The sequence below is a fragment of the Dreissena polymorpha genome, chromosome 1 (assembly GCF_020536995.1).
Source record: "Dreissena polymorpha isolate Duluth1 chromosome 1, UMN_Dpol_1.0, whole genome shotgun sequence".
NCBI classification, from domain to species: domain Eukaryota; kingdom Metazoa; phylum Mollusca; class Bivalvia; order Myida; family Dreissenidae; genus Dreissena; species Dreissena polymorpha.
The window spans coordinates 141,696,300-141,717,236 of NC_068355.1; the positions used below are offsets into that span (position 1 = coordinate 141,696,300).

At 35.4% G+C, this 20,937-nt stretch overlaps 1 protein-coding gene across 3 annotated transcripts in view; it reads right to left on the reverse strand.

The window, feature by feature from the left end:
* The window catches only part of LOC127853298 (rab11 family-interacting protein 2-like), a 35,274-nt gene extending 14,690 nt beyond the window's left edge, over positions 1 to 20,584 (reverse strand). The window contains exons 1-7 of one of the 3 annotated variants that reach the window (XM_052387703.1): positions 20,369 to 20,584; positions 15,479 to 15,523; positions 14,163 to 14,283; positions 12,124 to 12,252; positions 11,079 to 11,245; positions 6,604 to 6,689; positions 2,451 to 2,573 (exon numbers count right to left, since the gene is read on the reverse strand). In XM_052387703.1, the coding sequence (XP_052243663.1) occupies positions 2,451 to 2,573; positions 6,604 to 6,689; positions 11,079 to 11,245; positions 12,124 to 12,252; positions 14,163 to 14,283; positions 15,479 to 15,523; positions 20,369 to 20,402 (705 nt within the window). In that variant the 5' untranslated portion in view covers positions 20,403 to 20,584. Of the gene's footprint in view, positions 1 to 2,450; positions 2,574 to 6,603; positions 6,690 to 11,078; positions 11,246 to 12,123; positions 12,253 to 14,162; positions 14,284 to 15,478; positions 15,524 to 20,151; positions 20,184 to 20,368 lie in introns of those variants that run through there. The other 2 variants (XM_052387717.1, XM_052387712.1) reach the window with 2 other exon arrangements.
* Positions 20,585 to 20,937: the final 353 nt, after the last annotated feature.

The window sequence follows — 20,937 nt, forward strand, 5'->3', positions numbered from 1 at the left end:
TAATGGAACAGTTTATTTACTGTTCAATATCTGTTTTTTATTTCAAAATATTGTGTGTTACAAGAAGTAACAAAAGATTTACTATAAAACAGTTAATAAACTTGTCATAAACCATGTCAATTACAACTTTGATAATTATGGAACTGTACTTAGACAGGGTCTCAAGACTAACGTTTGTTGGCAACATGTCAAGCCCGAGGTCAAGACTGCCATTTGTAATTATAAACAAACAACAGTGTGACATTGAATATTAAATGCAACTTGTTGTGTCAACACAGGGAACCCGTAAATAATTTGCTCCCTATACTTCATACAAGGTCACTAAATTTGAAAAACATTCTGCAAGTTAGAATTAAGATTATCTCAATTGTAATACAGCAAAGAAGACATACAAACATGTATGGTATATAGTTAATAAATCAATTACAAAGCCTAATGCTGTTTCATTAAATCTGAATTAAATTTAAATTTAGACACACTTTGTATGTTGGAATCGCAAACAGGTAAATCGGAAGTTTTCTTCGTAAGCAGCAACTAGGAATATTCATGCAGAGATTATAAATTACTAGCATTACTCTGACTAGAATGGTACATAATAATTCTATGAACAGCAAAATACATTAATGCAATTCTTGATTGTTTTATTCTGTGAAGCATTTTCTAGCAAAGAACGTGCAACCTTCACTTTTAAAGTGAGCACCTGCAGCCTGAACCACAGAACATGCGTAGTAGCAATAAGCTATGTGAATAGCCCATTGCTACAATGAAGTATTCTATATTTTAACGCGCAAATGCAACCCTTTCCCAATACTACATACTACATGCCCAGCTCATGAAAACATAAAATCCTCACCAAATCATTCACATGTAGGTACTTTTTTTGTAATTTGTAATAACTTATTACATGCTTGTCTGTAATATGTAATTACAAGTAAATGCTAAAAGTATTTCCTAATATGTACAAGAACAAATAAATATTGCTTATAAATATAACTTATGGCTAACAACAAAAACCTGCAACTAAAAACAAACATTTGCATGCAAATAATGATTAGTAATGAAAGAAAACTTGCTAAAACCACTCAGCAGTGCACAAAAAAATTGAGTGTAATGAGTTATACACCATAATCAGTCACATATAATATGCATCAACAATATTTTGTGAAAGATTATCAAATAAATGTTGCTAATACATTCTTTCAATTTGGTAAATTAATTGTTATATACTTTGGATATTTGTGTGTGTATACAATTCAAGATGTGAACTTGTCATCTCATAGCTTTTGAGGAAAACAAAAGGGCCTAAAGACCCAAGGTCGTTCACCTAAGACATGTAGAGACTGACCTGTTATATGTAGGTTTTCGGATGTTTGAGTAATAACTCTGGGTTTAATCTAGGTTTTGTGACACAGACTCCATGTGGTCTGAGGCTGCATAAGAACAAATTATTTTCCTTATTTGACACATTTTGTTAAAGTAACTACTAGAGGCGAACATTTTGACCCAAGGGACATGATTTGAAGAAAATTTGTTGTGGACCACAATACCATGTTGCACACAAAATATTTTAAAGGTTTTACAATCAACATATAAGGAAAACAAGTAAAATCCATTGCAGTACCAATTAAGACTCCATATTTTTTGTATTAAACATTGTAGAGGACCACCATACACATTACACCCACAAAATTAAACACCTGAACAATGCAATTTTATTTTTCAGGTAGTTAACCGTTTAAGTCTCTTTAAATAAGGTGTCCCCTGGGGCATGAACAGTTTTGACAACAGAGGCTTGATTTGAACAACCACAGTAGAGGACAACTAGATGATGTTATACACCAAATATTAAAGACCTGACCTTTGTGCTTAAAGAGAAGATTTTTAAAGATTAAATTTTTAAAATATATATTTTGAGCTAGTGTGACCTATATATGCAAACTACAGGAACAAATTAAATAACTTGGAAAGAGGGCCACCAAAGGATCATTTCTGTAAAGTTTGACTTAAATCTGCATGTGAGAAGGAGAAGTCTTTAGAAGAATGGATATATGTATGCATGGACTGACGGACAACGTAAAACACAGTATCCTAAAAACTCCCCATGAACATTTTATGCTCAGGTTAGCTAAGAAAAGCCAAACAAACAGTAATCTGCATATCATATTTTGTTTGATTATGGTAAACCTGTTAGGTGCAAGCGTTTCATTTCAAATAAAACTATTAACAGAAGTAAACATGTTAGGCACAAGCATTAACTTCAATGAAACTTCACAAACGCACACAAAACTATAGCAATCAAAACAGCAATCATGCAGAGAGGAATGCGCCCAGCCCGCTGGCCTCACTGAGTTGACTACACCCGGCCCCGCCCCAGGAAGGATGCATGACTCCACCCGACCCTGACCCCAGGAAGGATGCAGCACCCGAGGATGTGGGCTCATCATACTGACCAGGTCACTTGCAAACTCATTCTCTCTCCAGCACTGCTCAGGCACGTACAAGTCTACAGCATCAAATGTGACAGCGCTCGTGTCTGCATGCTCACTGGAAAGTGCAGGCTTACCGGGTACCTTCTAAATAGTGCAACACAAGACATCAACAAACTTGCTTAGAGAGACAAACAATCCCCAAACATTAAAGGTCATCAACATCTATCATTAACACTATACAAATTGACAAAAATTCACATGAAAAGTCATTCAGGTTTTCTGTAATACACAAGGTCATTTCTTTACATGAAAAGCAATTTATTTAGTAAAGAAAATAATTATTTTAATTAGACTTGAAACACAAAAAAGAGGCTATGATGGCAATAAGACCTTATCCGCTTTCCATCTAAGATCAACACCATCATACATAAAATAATACAAACTCCATAAACATGCATTTCATTTTATGTGCATATCATTTCTTACAAAAAAAGTCATAATTACAATTGAGTTGAAGGGTCAAATTGCCAGTATATTGCATACTAAAGGCCATGTTTCACCTGTGTTAACTCTTTCCCCCAGAAGTGAAAATGGCTTTTTTAACCAGCATAATACCAGAACAGCCTGCGAGTAACTCAGCCTGTGAGTAACTTGCAGTCTGTTCAGGTTTTATGCTGTTTGCTGCTCATCAGTATCTAACAGTTGAAAATGAAGCCTTTAAAACTTGAATATAGTAAGAAAGATCTTTAATAAAACTTAACTTTCTAAGTGACTACAAATGTGTCAAAGTACATATCTGAGTGGGAAAGGGTTTATAAATCACAAGGCATTCATTTTGAGACTTTGGGGTGACATTGGACAGAAATGGGCTTTGTTAAGACACAGTACATAATTGTTTCTAATAATAACAGACAGATTTGAGTTGTGATTGTTTGTAGTGTCTGAAAAAGTATCAAAAACAACAGAATGGATTGTGTGTGTTTTTTTTGTTGTCCCCTACCGGTTTCACCGGAGGGGACTTATTGTTTTCGCTCTGTGCGTCCATCGGTCCGTCTGTCCGTCAGTCTGTCACACTTTACTGGATCCTGCGATAACTTTTAAAGTTCTTAATATTTGTTCATGAAACTTGAAACAGTGCCCCAGAAAATTATTTGGAAAATAGGGTTTTCACCCATTGATTTTGAAAAATAGGGTGATTTCATTCTCGAAATAGGGTGAAATTGCAAACCTTAAAATCATCGCTGCTTTACTTCAGTTGAAGCTGCACCCTTGTATTGATTACATAAAACTGTAAACTTAATATAATTTACTTTAATAAAACTGATGTTTCATAGCGTCTTTAATCCTTGAAACTGTCCATATATAAATATAAACTTTAAATTTTAAAAAATCCTGATGTTAACTGACATCTTTGTAACTGTCATACATATCGACTGATATTTTGACGCGACTATCGCGGAAGTCTTTCCACCTCTCTTAGACATTATTTTATTTCACATCATAAAGAGAAAATCGAGAAAATGTGCAAAGCATTTTCGATCGAAGCTATTGTATTGTACGCATTAAATTTGACGAATTTGCGTAAAAGTCAAATTGGTTGCGTTTTCAATACGCATGATATTGTATTTCTTTGCATAATTAAACATTTAAAGAGGGTGAAAGACGCAGATACGCAGCTTATCTGGGGCACTGTTGAAACATGGATAGATGGAAATATGGACATTAAGCACATCATTTCATTTTGTTCCTACGTCAACAATTTTGGTTGCTATGGCAACAAATATATTTAAAAATTCTGAAAATGGTGCAATTTCTGATGATGGTAAAGCCGGTAGGGGACTTATATTGCTTGGCAATAGTCTTGTAAACACTATTTTACATATATTTGGTTGAAAAAGTTGATGAATGACAACTATATTAATCAAATGACAACTATACTATTCAAAATTCCATATTTTCCTTCAAAATACCAACAAACCTTCATTTCGATTATAAACACTGTTCAAATAATCAAAATAAAATCATATACCCGGTACAACATTAAGTACAGAGAACACATAATTTTTATAAATGAAAATAAAATGCAATAGATGAATGCAAAGTGACACCCTCCAGACATACCCATAGGTTGTCAGCTGTTTGGAGATTTTTTAATATTGAATACCCTGTGATCTATGGCTTGATCTTTTGATTGATAAGTGTCTTCTTTCCCTAAAAACAAATCAGCCCACTATTATATATGGGCTGTGCTCTGTTGAAAGGGGGTTTAATGCATGTGCTAAAAGTGGCTTTCAGATTAGCCTGTGCAGGTTCAAAGGTTCATAGCACGATACCAGCTGGCAACATAGGTATAAAAGCAAAAAAAAGGGGGAATTTTTAGTTGAAATAGGGGACAAAAGTATACTATTTTAAGGGGGGAATGGGGCCAAATTTCGGCCCAAAAAACGGCCAAACGAGGGCTCTGACTAGAAGTACCACTTCAGATTATCAATACCCCATAAACTGCTACAATTAGACAGGTAGAGAATCATATGTATCAATACAGAATATTAACTGGATCAAGGACCAGTCTTGCAATTCAAATAGAGGAGAAACAAAGATAACAAGAGATGTGTTTGTATGACACAAAATGCCCTCCTACTGCGCCGCTTTGATTTATCTATTTTTGTTTTTGTTTATATCCCTTTAAAAAAATATGACTTCCCTTGTAAAAATGATTTGTACCTGCCAAATGATTAATAGAAATTATCTCCCTTTAAAGCTTGTTACTTTGCTAGGATTTGTTTGTTTGACCTTTGACCTTGAAGGATGACCTTCATCTTTCACCACCCAAACTGTGCAGCTCCATGAGATGCACATGCATGCCAAATATCAAGTTGCTACATGTATCTTCAATATTATAAAAGTTATGGCTAATGTTAAAGTTTTCGGACGGACGGACAGACTGATAGACAGTTCAACTGCTATATGCCACCTTAACGGGGGCATAAAAATAGCATACATGTATATTTTATCTTTGACAATTAATTTTCTATAAACCTGTGACTTATCAGTGTAATACAAGTGTATAACAGTCTTCATAATTAATCGTATATGAGTGATTTAAATAGTTTAAAGCATTCAGAAGAACAAGATTACAAAAGAATTAAACAATGAATTTACTTTGACTTTTGAAATCAAAGTATTACTTTAAATGTAGCCATTAGGTTTTTGAGCTAAAATCCAGACCTGATATTTGTAGGTATTTTTCTAATTTAGTTGCTCTTGTTTTATCTTTGACCTGACAGGTCAACCACTTGTCTAGAATAAAAATGCTATTTTTAACTGTTGAATTTGAAGTATTTTCCTTATCGTAGATTTAGCTTTCTGGTTTTTGTGTATAATACCTACACATATTGACTCTGGTGTAGGTAAACATTTTGCCAAGCTATTTTGACATGCATTTATTTTTAAATACTTCAATTCATGTACATGTAACAGTTATAGCTCACACAAGCCTTAAAGCGCTGCATGTTCAACACTTGAAATCTCAATCTCTATCTATGATTTTGGGTATAAACTTTTTGTGAGGAAATTGTTTTCAAATATAAACAAATTTGACAGTGACCTTTTAATCTAAAAAAGCAAATAGGCATTTTCCCTTTTAAAAGAAACCAGCATACAAACTTAAACAGTAGAAGGTCACAGAGTTTTCTAGATATTGTGTGAAGACAAAATGGTCTCGGGTAAGATTGAACAACTAATACATGTATTGAGAACTTCCATATAATATTGGTATAGTTCATATATGTTTATTGTGTTGCATACTATGGAATTGCTTTTTTATTTCAAACATCAAATTTTAAAAATCACATGCTCTTAATAAGCCCAGCCCATGATTGTTGCAGAATAAACCACTTATAGTTTCCTTCTTAATGTCTACAGAAAACATGTCAGAGTTTTGGTAAATATGCAATATTATTTAACTTAAAACATTGCTTAAAAATATTTACAACATGTTTAAATAAAAGAAAAAAACGAAAAGAAAAATCCAATAGTTGCAGTTAAAATACATTCACTAGATTATGCATGTTAGTTTCCTGTAACCTGGTTATACTAACAAACGTTGCATGCAAGTGTCATGCAAACAGCAACTCTTGACTAGACATTTAAAGTTGGGACGTGGCATACATACCTTTTGTTTGTTAGGTTGGGGAGTGGAGAAAATCTGGCTGCCATCACCACGTAATGAGTTGGTCTTTGAAAATTTTAATTTATCTCCTGAAAAAAACACAAGCAAATTCGTTGAATTGGTATCCCCGCAAATATGCTTCTTGACACAAAAGTGTTTTATTTGACATTAAAAAAAGCATTTTTTTCAAGATACAAAGGGCCATAACTCCGTTATTATCAGATGGTGTACAATTCCATTTGGCAAGCATCATCTTCTTATCCATATATATACTCATACCAAGTTTCAATGAAATCTGCCAAAGCACTTCCAAGATATGGCTCCGGACACGCAAAACCCCCATTTTTTCATGATTAAAAGGGCAATAACTTTTGGCGTGCATCATCCTCTTATCCATATATTTACTCATACCAAGTTTCAATGAAATCCGCCAAAGCACTTCCTAGATATGGCTCCGGACGGACGGAAAGACAGACGGACGGACAACGCCAAAACAATATCCCCCCGCCTATGGCGGGGGATAATAAAAATAAAATTTGTTGATTCATACAAAAAGTATCTTTTGCTCATGCGACACATCTAGTTGTTAAAGTTGATATCCTAAAACTAGATCTGTTAAATAGACAGCTAGATGCACCCATGACACATTCAGTCATGAAAGTCAATATCCTCTAATACAACACAGTCATTTAGTCATGAAAGTCAATATCATTTAATATACCACAGTCATCTAGTAAAGAAAGTCAATTACCCTCTAAAACAACACAGTCATCTAGTCATGACAGTCAATTTCCTCTAATACAACACAGTCATCTAGTCATGAAAGTCAAAATCCTCTAATTCAACACAGTCATCTAGTCATGAAAGTCAAAATCCTCTAATTCAACACAGTCATCTAGTCATGAAAGTCAAAATCCTCTTATACGGCACAGTCCTCTAGTCATGACAGTCAATATACTCTAATACAACACAGTCATCTAGTCATGAAAGACAAAATCCTCTAATTCAACACAGTCCTCTAGATATGAAAGTCAATATCCTCTAAAACTTGATCTGTTGAAGAGACGGATGCTCGCAGCTACACATGTAGTCATGATTATAAATCATCGTTTAAAAGATAAGCAATACAAAACATTACATCCCCTAACCATGTATTTTACTCATGACAAGTTAAATGAGTCTACCCACTTTAACTTGAAAATCTTGCAAACCATAATAGTGTTTTTCCCAGGAGGGCAAAGGTTCATGGCGCACTACTTTCAAAAAATACATTTTAAGGCACAGTTTAGGCAAATAAAGTGCATAAACGTTCCGTGAATACCTGGTTTAGGAAGGAACATTTAATCACATCAGAGGCAGTTGTGGGAAAAACATAAAACAAGGACTGTTTGTAAAACATGCATGCCCCCCATATGGGCAGTCATTTGTAGTGGCAGCCATTGTGTGAATACGTTTATTGTCACTGTGACCTTGACCTTTGACCTAGCAACCTGAAAATCAATAGGGGTCATCTGCCAGTCATGATCAATATACCTATGCAGTTTCATGATCCTAGGCCTAATTATTCTTGAGTTATCATCAGGAAAGCATTTTACTGTTTCTAGTCACTGTGACCTTGACCTTTGACCTAGTGACCTGAAAATCCATAGGGGTCATATGCCAGTCATGATCAAAGTACCTATGAAGTTTCATGATCCTAGGCGTAAGCTTTCTTGAGTTATCAGCCGGAAACCATTTTACTGTGTCAAGTCACTGTGACCTTGATCTTTGACCTAGTGACCTGAAAATCAATAGGGGTCATCTGCGAGTCATGATCAATGTACCTATGAAGTTTCATGATCTTAGGCATAAGCGTTCTTGAGTAATCATCCGGAAACCATTTTATTGGTTTGAGTCACCGTGACCTTGACCTTGGACCTAGTAACCTGAAAATCAATAGGGGTCATCTGCGAGTCATGATCAATGTACCTATGAAGTTTCATGATCCTAGGCCTAAGCGTTCTTGAGTTATCATCCAAAAACCATTTTACTGATTCGAGTCACCGTGACCTTTGACCTAGTGACCTGAAAATCAATAGGGGTCATCTGCGAGTCATGATAAATGTACCTTTGAAGTTTCATGATCCTTGGCGTAAGCTTTCTTGAGTTATCATCCGGAAACCATGAAACTGGTTTGAGTCACCGTGACCTTGACCTTTGACCTAGTGACCTGAAAATCAATAGGGGTCATCTGCGAGTCATGATCAATGTACCTATGAAGTTTCATGATCCTAGGCCTAAGTGTTCTTGAGTTATCATCCGGAAACCATTTTTCTGTGTCGAGTCACCGTGACCTTGACCTTTGACCTAGTGACCTAAAAATCAATAGGGGTCATCTGCGAGTCATGATCAATGTACCTATGAAGATTCATGATCCTAGGCGTAAGCGTTCTTGAGTTATCATCCGGAAACTATTTTACTGGTTGGAGTCACTGTGACCCTGACCTAGTGACCTGAAAATCAATAGGGGTCATCTGTGAGTCATGACCAATGTATCTATTTAGTTTTATGATCCTAGGCGTAAGCGTTCTTGAGTTATTAACAGGAAACCATTTTACTGGTTCGAGTCACTGTGACCTTGACCTTTTACCTAGTGACCTGAAAATCAATAGGGGTTATCTGCGAGTCATGATCAATGTACCTATGAAGTTTCATGATCCTAGGCGTAAGCGTTCTTGAGTTATCATAAGGAAACCATTCGGTGGATGGACGGACGGACGGATGGACTGACCGACCGACATGTGCAAAACAATATACCCCCTCTTCTTCAAAGGGGGGCATAAATATAAACAAGCACACTTAATGATATTTCATGTATTTAATTTTCTTTAATTTAAATTAATAAATTTACCTTGCAATGTCTTTCATTTAAGTTCCATGCTGTTTCAGTAAACTGTACAGCATGACAAACATAACAAGGGCTGTTTGTAAAACATGCATGCCCCCCATAAGGGCTGTCAGTTGTAGTCGCAGCCATTGTGTGAATACGTTTTTTGTCACTGTGACTTTACCCTTTGACCTAGTGACCTCAATAGGGGTTATCTGCTAGTCATGATCAAAGTACCTATGAAGTTTCATGATCCTAGGCCTAATTATTCTAGAGTTATTATCCGGAAACTTATTTACCTTTGCGAGTCACTGTGACCTTGACCTTTGACTTAGTGACCTGAAAATCAATAGGGGTCATCTGCCAGTCATGATCAAAGTTTCTATGAAGTTTCATGATCCTAGGCATAAGCATTCTTGAGTTATCATCCGGAAACCATTTTACTATTTAGAATCACTGTGACCTTGACCTTTGACCTAGTGACCTGAAAATCAATAGGAGTCATCTACCAGTCATGATCAATGTACCTATGAAGTTTCATGATCCTAGGCCTAAGCGTTCTTGAGTTATTATCCCGAAACCATCTGGTGGACGGACCGATGGGCCGACATGAGCAAAACAATATACCCCCTCTTCTTCGAAGGGGTGCATAATAAAGCAATATATGCATGATTTGATACACAGATCCACTAACATATAAATGAAACCATGTTTAACTTATCCCATTTTCTAACAATAATCTTGTCAGATCCTTAAACTTTGCAAGTAAACTGAGCGCTAACAATTTGCAAACATGTTTCCGTGACATACATCCACTGAGTAGATTACTAATAAATATGTTGTTGGCATCTAAAACATTTTATGCATTGTTCATTATCACAGCTAGTTCATTATTCCCTTTTAAATGTGTGATCTCCATCGTTGGATTACTATTTGCCATTTTTGCCTAGAGTCGCAATTTATTTTCTGTATTGTCCGCCATCTTGTTAAAATGATGTAAGCGGCAGGTGCGCATAGCAACGTGAAATCTAACATGTCAAATAATTTTTCTGCCAAATACCCGATGCCATTTTGTTTAATTAGTATACAGAACAGTTATTGTTTCAATAATTAATTATCTAAAAGACCATAACAATAAAAATAAAACTTGTGTGTGTCTGTTATATTTTTTACTCAAATTATGCGTAGAAATAAATGTTTTGGCATTTCTATATTATGCATGACATGCACAATTTCCAAGAGGATAACATCAAGGTTTTTTCAAAAGACTTCGAAGAAACTGTGGACCGATTATTATGGACACATTATTGACTGATTAGGGTGCTTGGAATAAGTCACTGAAATTATTGATAATTATTGACAAGGGTTTATTCACACATGACTTATTCGAACCCGCAGGAATCTTCGCTGCCTTGGGGCCATTCTCTGATGCTAGTCGGTTTAGAAGTTTGGTCAAAGTGTAATAAAGATGTCATCAATAAGGGAACCTGGCGGATCTTGCCTTTGAAAAGTGCAGAGTGGCCCTTAAGAAAGGTGGCATGGTGCAGCCATGCAAAAAGGGCCTGGGAAAAACACTACAGAAACACTCAACACAAAGATTTGTCAAACTTACCAACAGCAGTAACCAGTGACTTTATGGATCCAGTATGTTTATTTTTCAGATTGGAAGGTGAAGAATCTTTAGAACGTGACTTCACATGGAAGGACAGTCTCACCTCTAGCTCACCACGACAACGCCCATCCGGCAACTTGCTTGGCTTCTGTCCAAGTTGTACCCATCTGTTACAAACAACAAGCATCACAGAAGTTGGCGTAAACAGCAAAATATTCCATGATTTACTTGGAAGAAATCAATCAAATCTAAAGACCAATCACATGAGGCAATTTCTGTAACTCTTCCATACTTTGGAAGTAACTCTTTCATACTCTGAAAGAAATGTTTAAAAATGGACAGAAACTATTTCTGAACTTACATACAACATGGCTATCAATACAAACAATGATTAACAATCTCAAAATTAATGATTAGTTGGCCAAAAATCTGACTTTAAAAGTGATGTAAAGGTATTTCAAGTTAACAAACTTACTTGGATTTTGACCCCATATGATTGATTACAGAATGCAGCCATGTTATCATATAGATGAAAATTTGATGTTAATTGTTCCGACCAATGTCAAGATTGGCCAATAATGCCCCTTTTAAGTGTTCACAATCAAAAATGTTTGGTACAGGAATCCAACAGCATACAAAAAGACTTAAAAGCTTCCTATATTGAGATAAAAACATTATTTTTTTGTAATTACTTAGCTATAACACTACATGTACTTTGATATATTAAGACATACAGACAGAATTGTTCATTGTTGTCTGTTGCAACCAGGTGAGAGGATTACACTTCCGGAACTACATCATTTAATGAAGCATTAATATTCCATGTCAAAGCACATAATTATGACAAATGCTTGATAATTGATAACATTTCCAACAGAAAACCATTAATTTGTACTAATATAAACTGTAGATTAATATATGGGTGACAACTATTTTTGTTCTACTAATTATTTTGCTTCTTACCAAAATTTCAATAAGTTATTATCTCATATCTAAAAGTATGTAACTATCTTTTACAACATTCATTGTAAATTGTGATACTTGCCTACAAGTGGGCCTGTCGTACACCTCATACTCATGAAGAGGTATGCTTGCATAGCCAATGAACTCATCTGACAGCATGCCTCGATTCATGACATTCACTTCGATGCTGCATTGCATGTCTGGGATCAGCCTAGCAACAGACAAACCGACCAAATCTCACAACACATTGCACAACACCTTCCTAGGGGTGAAACAAGATAATTACAGTAAACCAAGGAAGTTATAAAGAATACTTCAGGAGCTTTTACAATTGGTTTTCAAGTGTTAAAAGATATGAAAAAAAAATCATTTGGATAGATCAACTCTAACATTTGACCTTGAGCTCGGCAAAATATCTCATATTTTCCTGGTGTTACTGAAGAAATGAGTTGCGTTTTAAGAAAATTTGGCATAATGCATGTGCGTAAAGTGTTGTCCCAGATTAGCCTGTGCAGTCCGCACAGGCTTATCAGAGACAACACTTTCCGCCTAATTGAATTTCTGCTAAGAAGAGACTTCATTTAAACCAAAATGTCATTAAAGTGGAAAGTGTCTTCCCTGACTAGCCTGTGTGGATTGCACAGGCTAATCTGGGACGACACTTTATGCACATGCATTATGCCCAGTGTTCTCAGAACACGACTTAAATAATCACAAATGGAGTAAACAGAGCTTCATTTTAAACTATTGAGTAAAGTAAACACTAATTAAAATCGTTATTCAGGGTTTTGCCTTTACATATTTTGTATAGTTATTTAGTAGTTAAGTTCAAAAGACTAGTAGAAGTTATGAAACTATTTGATACGTAGATAACTAGGACTAGTGCTAAAGATAAGGGCCTCTTTCTGAGAAAAATGGGCTTAACCCTTTCCCTCTCAGAGGCAAAGTGAAAATGGCTATGTGCAAACAACATAAACCAGAACAGCCTGTGAGTAACTCGCAGTCTGTTCAGGTTTTATGCTGTTTGCTGCTCATCAGTATCTAAGGGTTGAAAATGAAGCTTTTAAAACTTGAATCTAGTAATTAAGTTCTTTAATTAAATTTAACTTTCTAAGGGACTACAAAGACAGGCCAATCAGGGATGACACTTTCTGCTTTTATGGAATGTTTCAATTAAAGGAAGTCTCTTCTAAATAAAAATCCAGTAATACAGTGTTAAGTGTTGTCCCTGATTATCCAGTAATACAGTGTTAAGTGTTGTCCCTGATTATCCAGTAATACAGGGTTAAGTGTTGTCCCTGATTATCCAGTAATACAGGGTTAAGTGTTGTCCCTGATTATCCAGTAATACAGTGTTAAGTGTTGTCCCTGATTATCCAGTAATACAGTGTTAAGTGTTGTCCCTGATTATCCAGTAATACAGTGTTAAGTGTTGTCCCTGATTATCCAGTAATACAGTGTTAAGTGTTGTCCCTGATTATCCAGTAATACAGGGTTAAGTGTTGTCCCTGATTATCCAGTAATACAGTGTTAAGTGTTGTCCCTGATTATCCAGTAATACAGTGTTAAGTGTTGTCCCTGATTATCCAGTAATACAGTGTTAAGTGTTGTCCCTGATTATCCAGTAATACAGTGTTAAGTGTTGTCCCTGATTATCCAGTAATACAGGGTTAAGTGTTGTCCCTGATTATCCAGTAATACAGTGTTAAGTGTTGTCCCTGATTATCCAGTAATACAGTGTTAAGTGTTGTCCCTGATTTTCCAGTAATACAGTGTTAAGTGTTGTCCCTGATTATCCAGTAATACAGTGTTAAGTGTTGTCCCTGATTATCCAGTAATACAGTGTTAAGTGTTGTCCCTGATTATCCAGTAATACAGTGTTAAGTGTTGTCCCTGATTATCCAGTAATACAGTGTTAAGTGTTGTCCCTGATTTTCCAGTAATACAGTGTTAAGTGTTGTCCCTGATTATCCAGTAATACAGTGTTAAGTGTTGTCCCTGATTATCCAGTAATACAGTGTTAAGTGTTGTCCCTGATTATCGTGTGAAGACTGCATTTATCCACTTTTTTCAGAGTGTGATAAATATTGTTTGGCTGAGCCACATTCAAGGACAACTTACAGGTCACACTCTTCAAACCACTCCACGCTATTCTTGGCCTTGCTTCCATACTTGATGGTGGAGGTCTGAAACTTCTCTTTACCCAGACTTATTGATGTGAACACTTCTGTTATTTTGGCACCTGTGATGAAAACCAACAATTCACTTTGTGTGTGTACATAAACACCAGAAACAATGGTGAGTATAATATCTCCTTATTCTGTCCAGCAAAACTAGAATTGAATAAGACTGACTGATTAACTAAATATTTAGTCTGGGAACATGAAGATCATTCAGCTTTTCAGGGCTTTTTTTCTTGATGTTGAGAAGCGGCCCTGGCCCCCCTCACTTTTTGAAAAAATGAGTCGCAAACTTTTTTTAAATTGTGTAAAAACGCAGACTTGTACAAATTGTGAAATACAGTTTTTTAAGAATAAGTATATTAAAAGCATGTTTAATAATTGCATTATATTAAAATGTCTTTTAATGCATTAAAATATTATTTTAATTGTCTGGACACTTTTTCTTTTAACACATGACCACTTACATTTAGATCAACAATATTTTGACTAGAAAACGTTACCCTCTCTCAAACCATAGGAAAAACTAACCACTGTCAATATCTTGTCTTGCTTATGTACATGTACAATATTAAAATAAAATGGAAATTTTGAATTGTGCAATGTCCATCTTTAACAGTTTTGAGCCCCAAAGTCCAATTTTACAGGTAAAAATGGCTGTTTTATCAAGAATAGTGGCCGGGTTAGTTTTGTGAAATGTCTGTGTCGAAATTGAAGAAGGAAAACAAAAACCTGCTATTAAATTGTGAGCGCAATCCAGCCAGCAGTTTAAGAGTTCAGTACAGAATATTTAAGGCCATACACAAACTTTACAGTAGAAAACATAAAAAAGATCCAAAATTCTGGAAAAATATGATCACATCCTTAATTCCTTGCTTTATGATCGCGAAAACATTTTAGTTTTTTTAATTTTAATAATATTATTATTATTATTATCAAATTAATATTTAATAAAAAAAAAGTAAATGTTAAGGACTTATTATTCTACTGTGAAAAGACTGTTTTTACAAACATCCAAATCTGACCAAGATATAAACATGTAATACTGCAAAAACTGGTTGCAGCCAACAAAAAGTTATTCCTACCAGAATAATAATAATGTACCAACATGCACATTATTTAACCAACAGTACTAACTACATTGACAAAACTAACACTCTTTTGAGTCAGACTGATTGTGCAAAAACATAATTGATAAGAACAATTCTGCCAATAATCAAACAAGAACGTTTCCTGAAAATTAGAGACATTTCTTACTTGACTTTCTTTTCAACTTGCCAACAAGGTTTCTGGCTCTCAACACTGTAACAGAAACAAATCAAATGTCAAAAGTGAGAGAGAACAAATAAATGTTAACATTGTTTCAATTCTTCAACAATAATGTCAGACAAGTTGATTTGCCTTCCCTCTAACACATATTTAAAAGGATTGGGCCAGTCCTTGAGTATCAAAGTGCCAAAAGCAGTGCTTTCGGTTCAGCATTGTGTAAAATTACACACAACTTACTCATCAAATTTAAATGTTTTAAGATGGGCTGGGGCGACTTTTTTGTATGACAAAATCTCTTACAAAATCTTCAAAACTAATATTAGATTTAAACCAGAACACATTAATCCTGCTTAATGTTACTGAGAAAGCACTACTCTGTACCCTATGATAGTTTCAAATAGGTACAAAACATTGAGGATACTTCGTAACAAACAAAGATCAACAAGATTCTTTTGGAAGCAAACAGATGCCTTTACATGGTGATGTCATTAAGAAATGTTTAAAATCATAAGGATTCTGTAAAAGGAAGGCACAAATCCTAAGGTGTGACGTGGCTTCATTTAAAATGCAAATAATTTTTTTAAAGAAAACTGTCTGTTTGTAAGTGTCCCCATTATTGATTACAGGAGAGCAAGTTGTAAATTATGAAACACTGTTTAAGAAGAATTTTCATGTTTTTATTAACATTTATGTTTCCTATTAGTGTTCTATGCCGGTATCTGCTCCTATACAGCATATAGTAGAAGGCAGTAAGAAAGAACAAACATATAAAATAAGAATGTCGTTACTTGTCCAACAAAATGTAGTTAAGAAAGCTGTTTTCAGCATATTAAATCAATGACATTTATCAATCATTTCTAACACATCTTAGTTTTTTAGGTATAACTTTTTCATGCTTTAATGATATTTGTTATAAAATATAAACGACAAAAAAGGTTTCCATTTGCAAACAAATAATTATTATCTTTTCAAGGTGCTATACTAGGAAATTGCCAATTAATCAACCATGCCAGAAATGTACATAACATGTTATCTACGTCTCTGACCATGCCAATGAAACAAGAGCTGTCAGAGGACAGCGCGGTCGACTATTCGAGTGCTTGACAGAATAAATAACATAGGCCATCATCGGGCAGTTGTTCAAATTATTCAATAAGGTATATTTTCCACAATCTATTGAACATTTGTAAAGACATAAAACAAACTAAATAGATTTTATTTCAAGTTTGATAGCAATAGCTTGGGTGGGAAGTTTGGACGGTTCTTCAAAAATAAAGTAAACAAGAGCTGTCAGAGGACAGCGCGCTCAACTATTCGAGTGCTTGAAAGTATAACGTAAGCCATCATGGAGAGGAGGGGGGGTATAATGTGGGTGTGTGATCATTTAATAGATTATCTTTCAAAAATAAGAAAACAAATAAAAAAAATTTGGGGGGGGTGGGTGGGTCTGGGGGGGGGGGGGGGGGGGGGGCGTGGGGGATGGTTTGGGTGAAGTGCATTGTGGTATGTAAGGTAAGTGTTTTGTCAAACTTTAACATAGAGTTATCAATAATATGCATATTCTAAGTACAAATGGGGCCATAATTCTTCCAAATGCTTGATACAGTTGTCGGCTCTTGTTTATATGATGGGGTCATGATGGTAAACAAGTATGCAAAATATGAAAGCAATATGTCAAGGTAGTTCTTTTTGAATGCTCTACGCTTTTATGAGTACATACGTACAGCCCAGCGACCCAGAGGGTCAATATAGCTGGGAGTTGTATTATTGCAACTATATGTCAAGGGACAATGAAAATAATTGGGGTAGTACGAAAATTTTAACATTTGCACGCTAACGGAAACGGAAACACCGACGCCGGGGTGAGTAGGATAGCTCCACTATATATATTTCAAAAATCATAGTCGAGCTAATAAATAAAAAAGGGAAAAAAAGATAAATTTTGGGGGGGGGGGGGGGTCGAGAGGGGGGAGAGGGGGGTATAATTTGTGGTTTCAAAAATAAAAAAAGGAAAAAAAATATTATTTTTTTGGGGGGGAGGGGGGGGGGGGGGGGGGGGGGGGGGGGGCAGGGATTCTGGGTTGGGGCGTGGGGTATTGTTTGGGTGGAATCCATTGTGGTATTCAGGTAAGTGTTTGTTTGTCAAAGTTTTAATAAAATCTGATCATAAATAAAGAAGTTATGGCAATGTAACTAAAGTAATATGCATATTGTAAATGGATAATTCTTACAAAATGCTTGATACAGTTGTTTGCTCTTGTTTATAGATTGGGGTCTTGTTGGTTAAGAAGTTTGCAAAAGATGAAAGCTGTATATGTTAAGGGACATTGAAAATATTTGAGGTAGTACGCAAACTTTAACATAGATTTATCAATAATATGCATATTCTAAGTGAAAAAAGGGCCATAATTCTTACAAAATCCTTGATACAGTTGTCTGCTCTTGTTTATAGGTTGGGGTCATGTTGGTAAAGAAGTTTGCAAAATATGAAAGCAACATGTCAAGGAACATTGAAAATATTTGAGGTGGTACGCAAACTTTAACATAGATTTATCAATAATATGAATATTCTAAGTGAAAAAAGGGCCATAACTCTTACAAAATGCTTGATACAGTTGTCTGCTCTTCTTTATAGATTGGGGTCATGTTGGTAAAGAAGTTTGCAAAATATGAAAGCAATATGTCAAGGGACAATGAAAATATTTGAGGTGGTACGCAAACTTTAACATAGATTTATCAATAATATGCATATTGTAAGTGAAAAAAGGGCCATAATTCTTTCAAAATGCTTGATACAGTTGTCTGCTCTTGTTTATAGGTTGGGGTCATGTTGGTCAAGAAGTATGCAAAATATTAAAGCAGTATGTAAAGGGACAATGAAAATATTTGGGGTGGTACGCAAACTTTAACATTTGCATGCTAACGCTAATGGGAATGGGAACGCTAAGGCCGACTCTGGGGTGAGTAGGATAGCTCCACTATATATATTTCATATATAATAGTCAAGCTAATAAAAAATGACTGCATTAAAATCTTTCAGTAAATTTGATTTTCTAGATCAATTTTCACAACAATTTTGAGTAAAAATGATTTTTATTGACAACCTTTAACTTCTTACAACAGACAATAATAGCCTAGGGACAAAAAGAATCATAAATGCTAGATCAAGTCACTGACTTATAAGCAATCACCCAATAGGGCAATAAATTAAATTATCAGAATTTAAGAAAGTCCGGACCTTGTTTACGATTTGTGCACATGGGAAATGACCAATCTCCATTGGCAACAGTCACATCAACAAATAGACAAATAGACAACACTTGGGAGTTTGGTAGGTAAGAAACTGAATGTATTAGGATATTAATAAATCTTGCTTTTTTTAATGTCAATAGTACACAATTAGAGTCTTAAAGAGTTTCTTTAAATTTTGTCTTCATGTGTTTTATTTAATATACAATATTAATTGTAATATCTACAATCATCATAAACAAAGGCAATGTAAAAAGAAAATATAAGCGTTTTTCTATTTAGAAACAAGACATGTGTTTGTCAGAAACACAGTTCCCCCTATTGCGCCGCTTTGAAGCCATAAATTTGACCTTTGACCTTGAAGGATGACCTTGACCTTTCACCACTAAAAATGTGCAGCTCCATGAGATACACATGCATGCCAAATATCAAGTTGCTATCTTCAATATTCAAAAAGTTATGACCAAACTTTAACAAAGGTTAAAGTTTTATGAAAGAAAAATACAATGATATTTGACCTTTAACCTTGAAGGATGACCTTGACGTTGAATTTTCACCACTCAGAATGTGCAGCTCCGTGAAATACACATGCATGCCAAATATGAAGTTGCTATCTTCAATATTGCAAGTTATCAAACTTTATCCAAGGGTAAAGTTTTGGGACACACACATGCAATGAATGAATGAATGACAGACAGACAGACAGACAGGCCAAAAACAATATACCCCCGATCTTTCGATCAGGGGGCATAAAAAGACTAAAAATCTCAGCTATGTCAAAAGCAAATTTAGAGGAGGACGGAAATGGTGGATGCCCTGTCTATAACTTGCCGTAGTTTATATTTGACAGTCATAATTCAGCTTTTGTTTTTGTATTATGCACGGAGCGTATAAGAGTCCGTGTATTATGTAACTTTTGCATAATTGCTCCTTTTTGTTGAGCAATTTGTTTTGTTATATATACTGTAATGAAATACTGCCTTGCTGTTTAGTTTGCTCTTTAGCGATGCAGTACGGGTGGCTGGTTACAATCCGGAGGAGACCCCTGTTCAATGACTTGTTGGAGCTCAGGGTTTTTGTTCTTAAATGGTGATGAGGTCAACCTAAACTGTGAAATACTAAATTGGTCTGACTCTGAGCTTGTGTAAAGACTAAAGCCATAAAGGTTACAGGGCCATGGGAATTCAAGGGAAGCTGTAACGAGTGTGTCTGGACCTTAGAACAGATATGGTCACTTCCAACAGCATTGCTGTTAACACGGTCAGCGGCTGGTTACCACTCGGGACACCCAGGTTAAATACCCTGTTGAAGCTAAGGATTTTTCACTTAAAACAATATCCCCATAATTCTTGTTTGGCTTCTATAACATGCCTGTCTCACACAACAGAAAGTTAAGGTATATTGTAGAGTACCTTAGTAACCATACAGTGCCAATAACACTTTCCTATTACATGTTATGACTATTGTGCAGTTTAAAGTGTTCTTAAACGGTTGGTAAAATAACCCCATTGTAACCCACAATTCTGTGAGCGCGCCTGGTTGTTGTTGTTCGTGTTATTTATAAATAAATAGACAATACTGTGTACTTGTCACCGTGTACATGTACAATATATACTGTTTAGTACATACCTGTAAACTGTACATGTGTCGGCTCCCAAGTCATGGTATGAGTTGTCCTCGATCCACAAAGGCAAAGCTCCTCAAAAGTTTACTCAAAGTAACAGGATACTCACAAAAGTCTTAATTCTAATGACATTCTTTTGACATGATAAAATACCTTTTTAATAAATCACCTGTGCTCGAACTGTCAATTGCATGATATCGTCATTACTCGGATCTTTCCGTAAATGAAATGAAAGGAAGACTCGAGTTACTCCGCCAAAGTTCGTTCAGTCCGTGTTATTTACACACCGAAATGCGGTGTTCCGATTGGTCATCCCGGTAAATGTCCTGAGGCTTGATTGGTCACGAAGTCGGTCTGGTTAAAAAACACACTAGGTATCATACAATAAAACAAGACATAAAACAGGCATTTTAATATGATACCAATAAGAAATTGAGATATTTTTTATGTTGCCAGCTTGAATATGCTGTTTATATACTTAGCCGTTTCTGAATTGAGATAATAAATAGCGTGCACTAGGTATGCGGATTATGAAGAAAACTACATAGAATTAACCATAGTATACGTCTTCTTA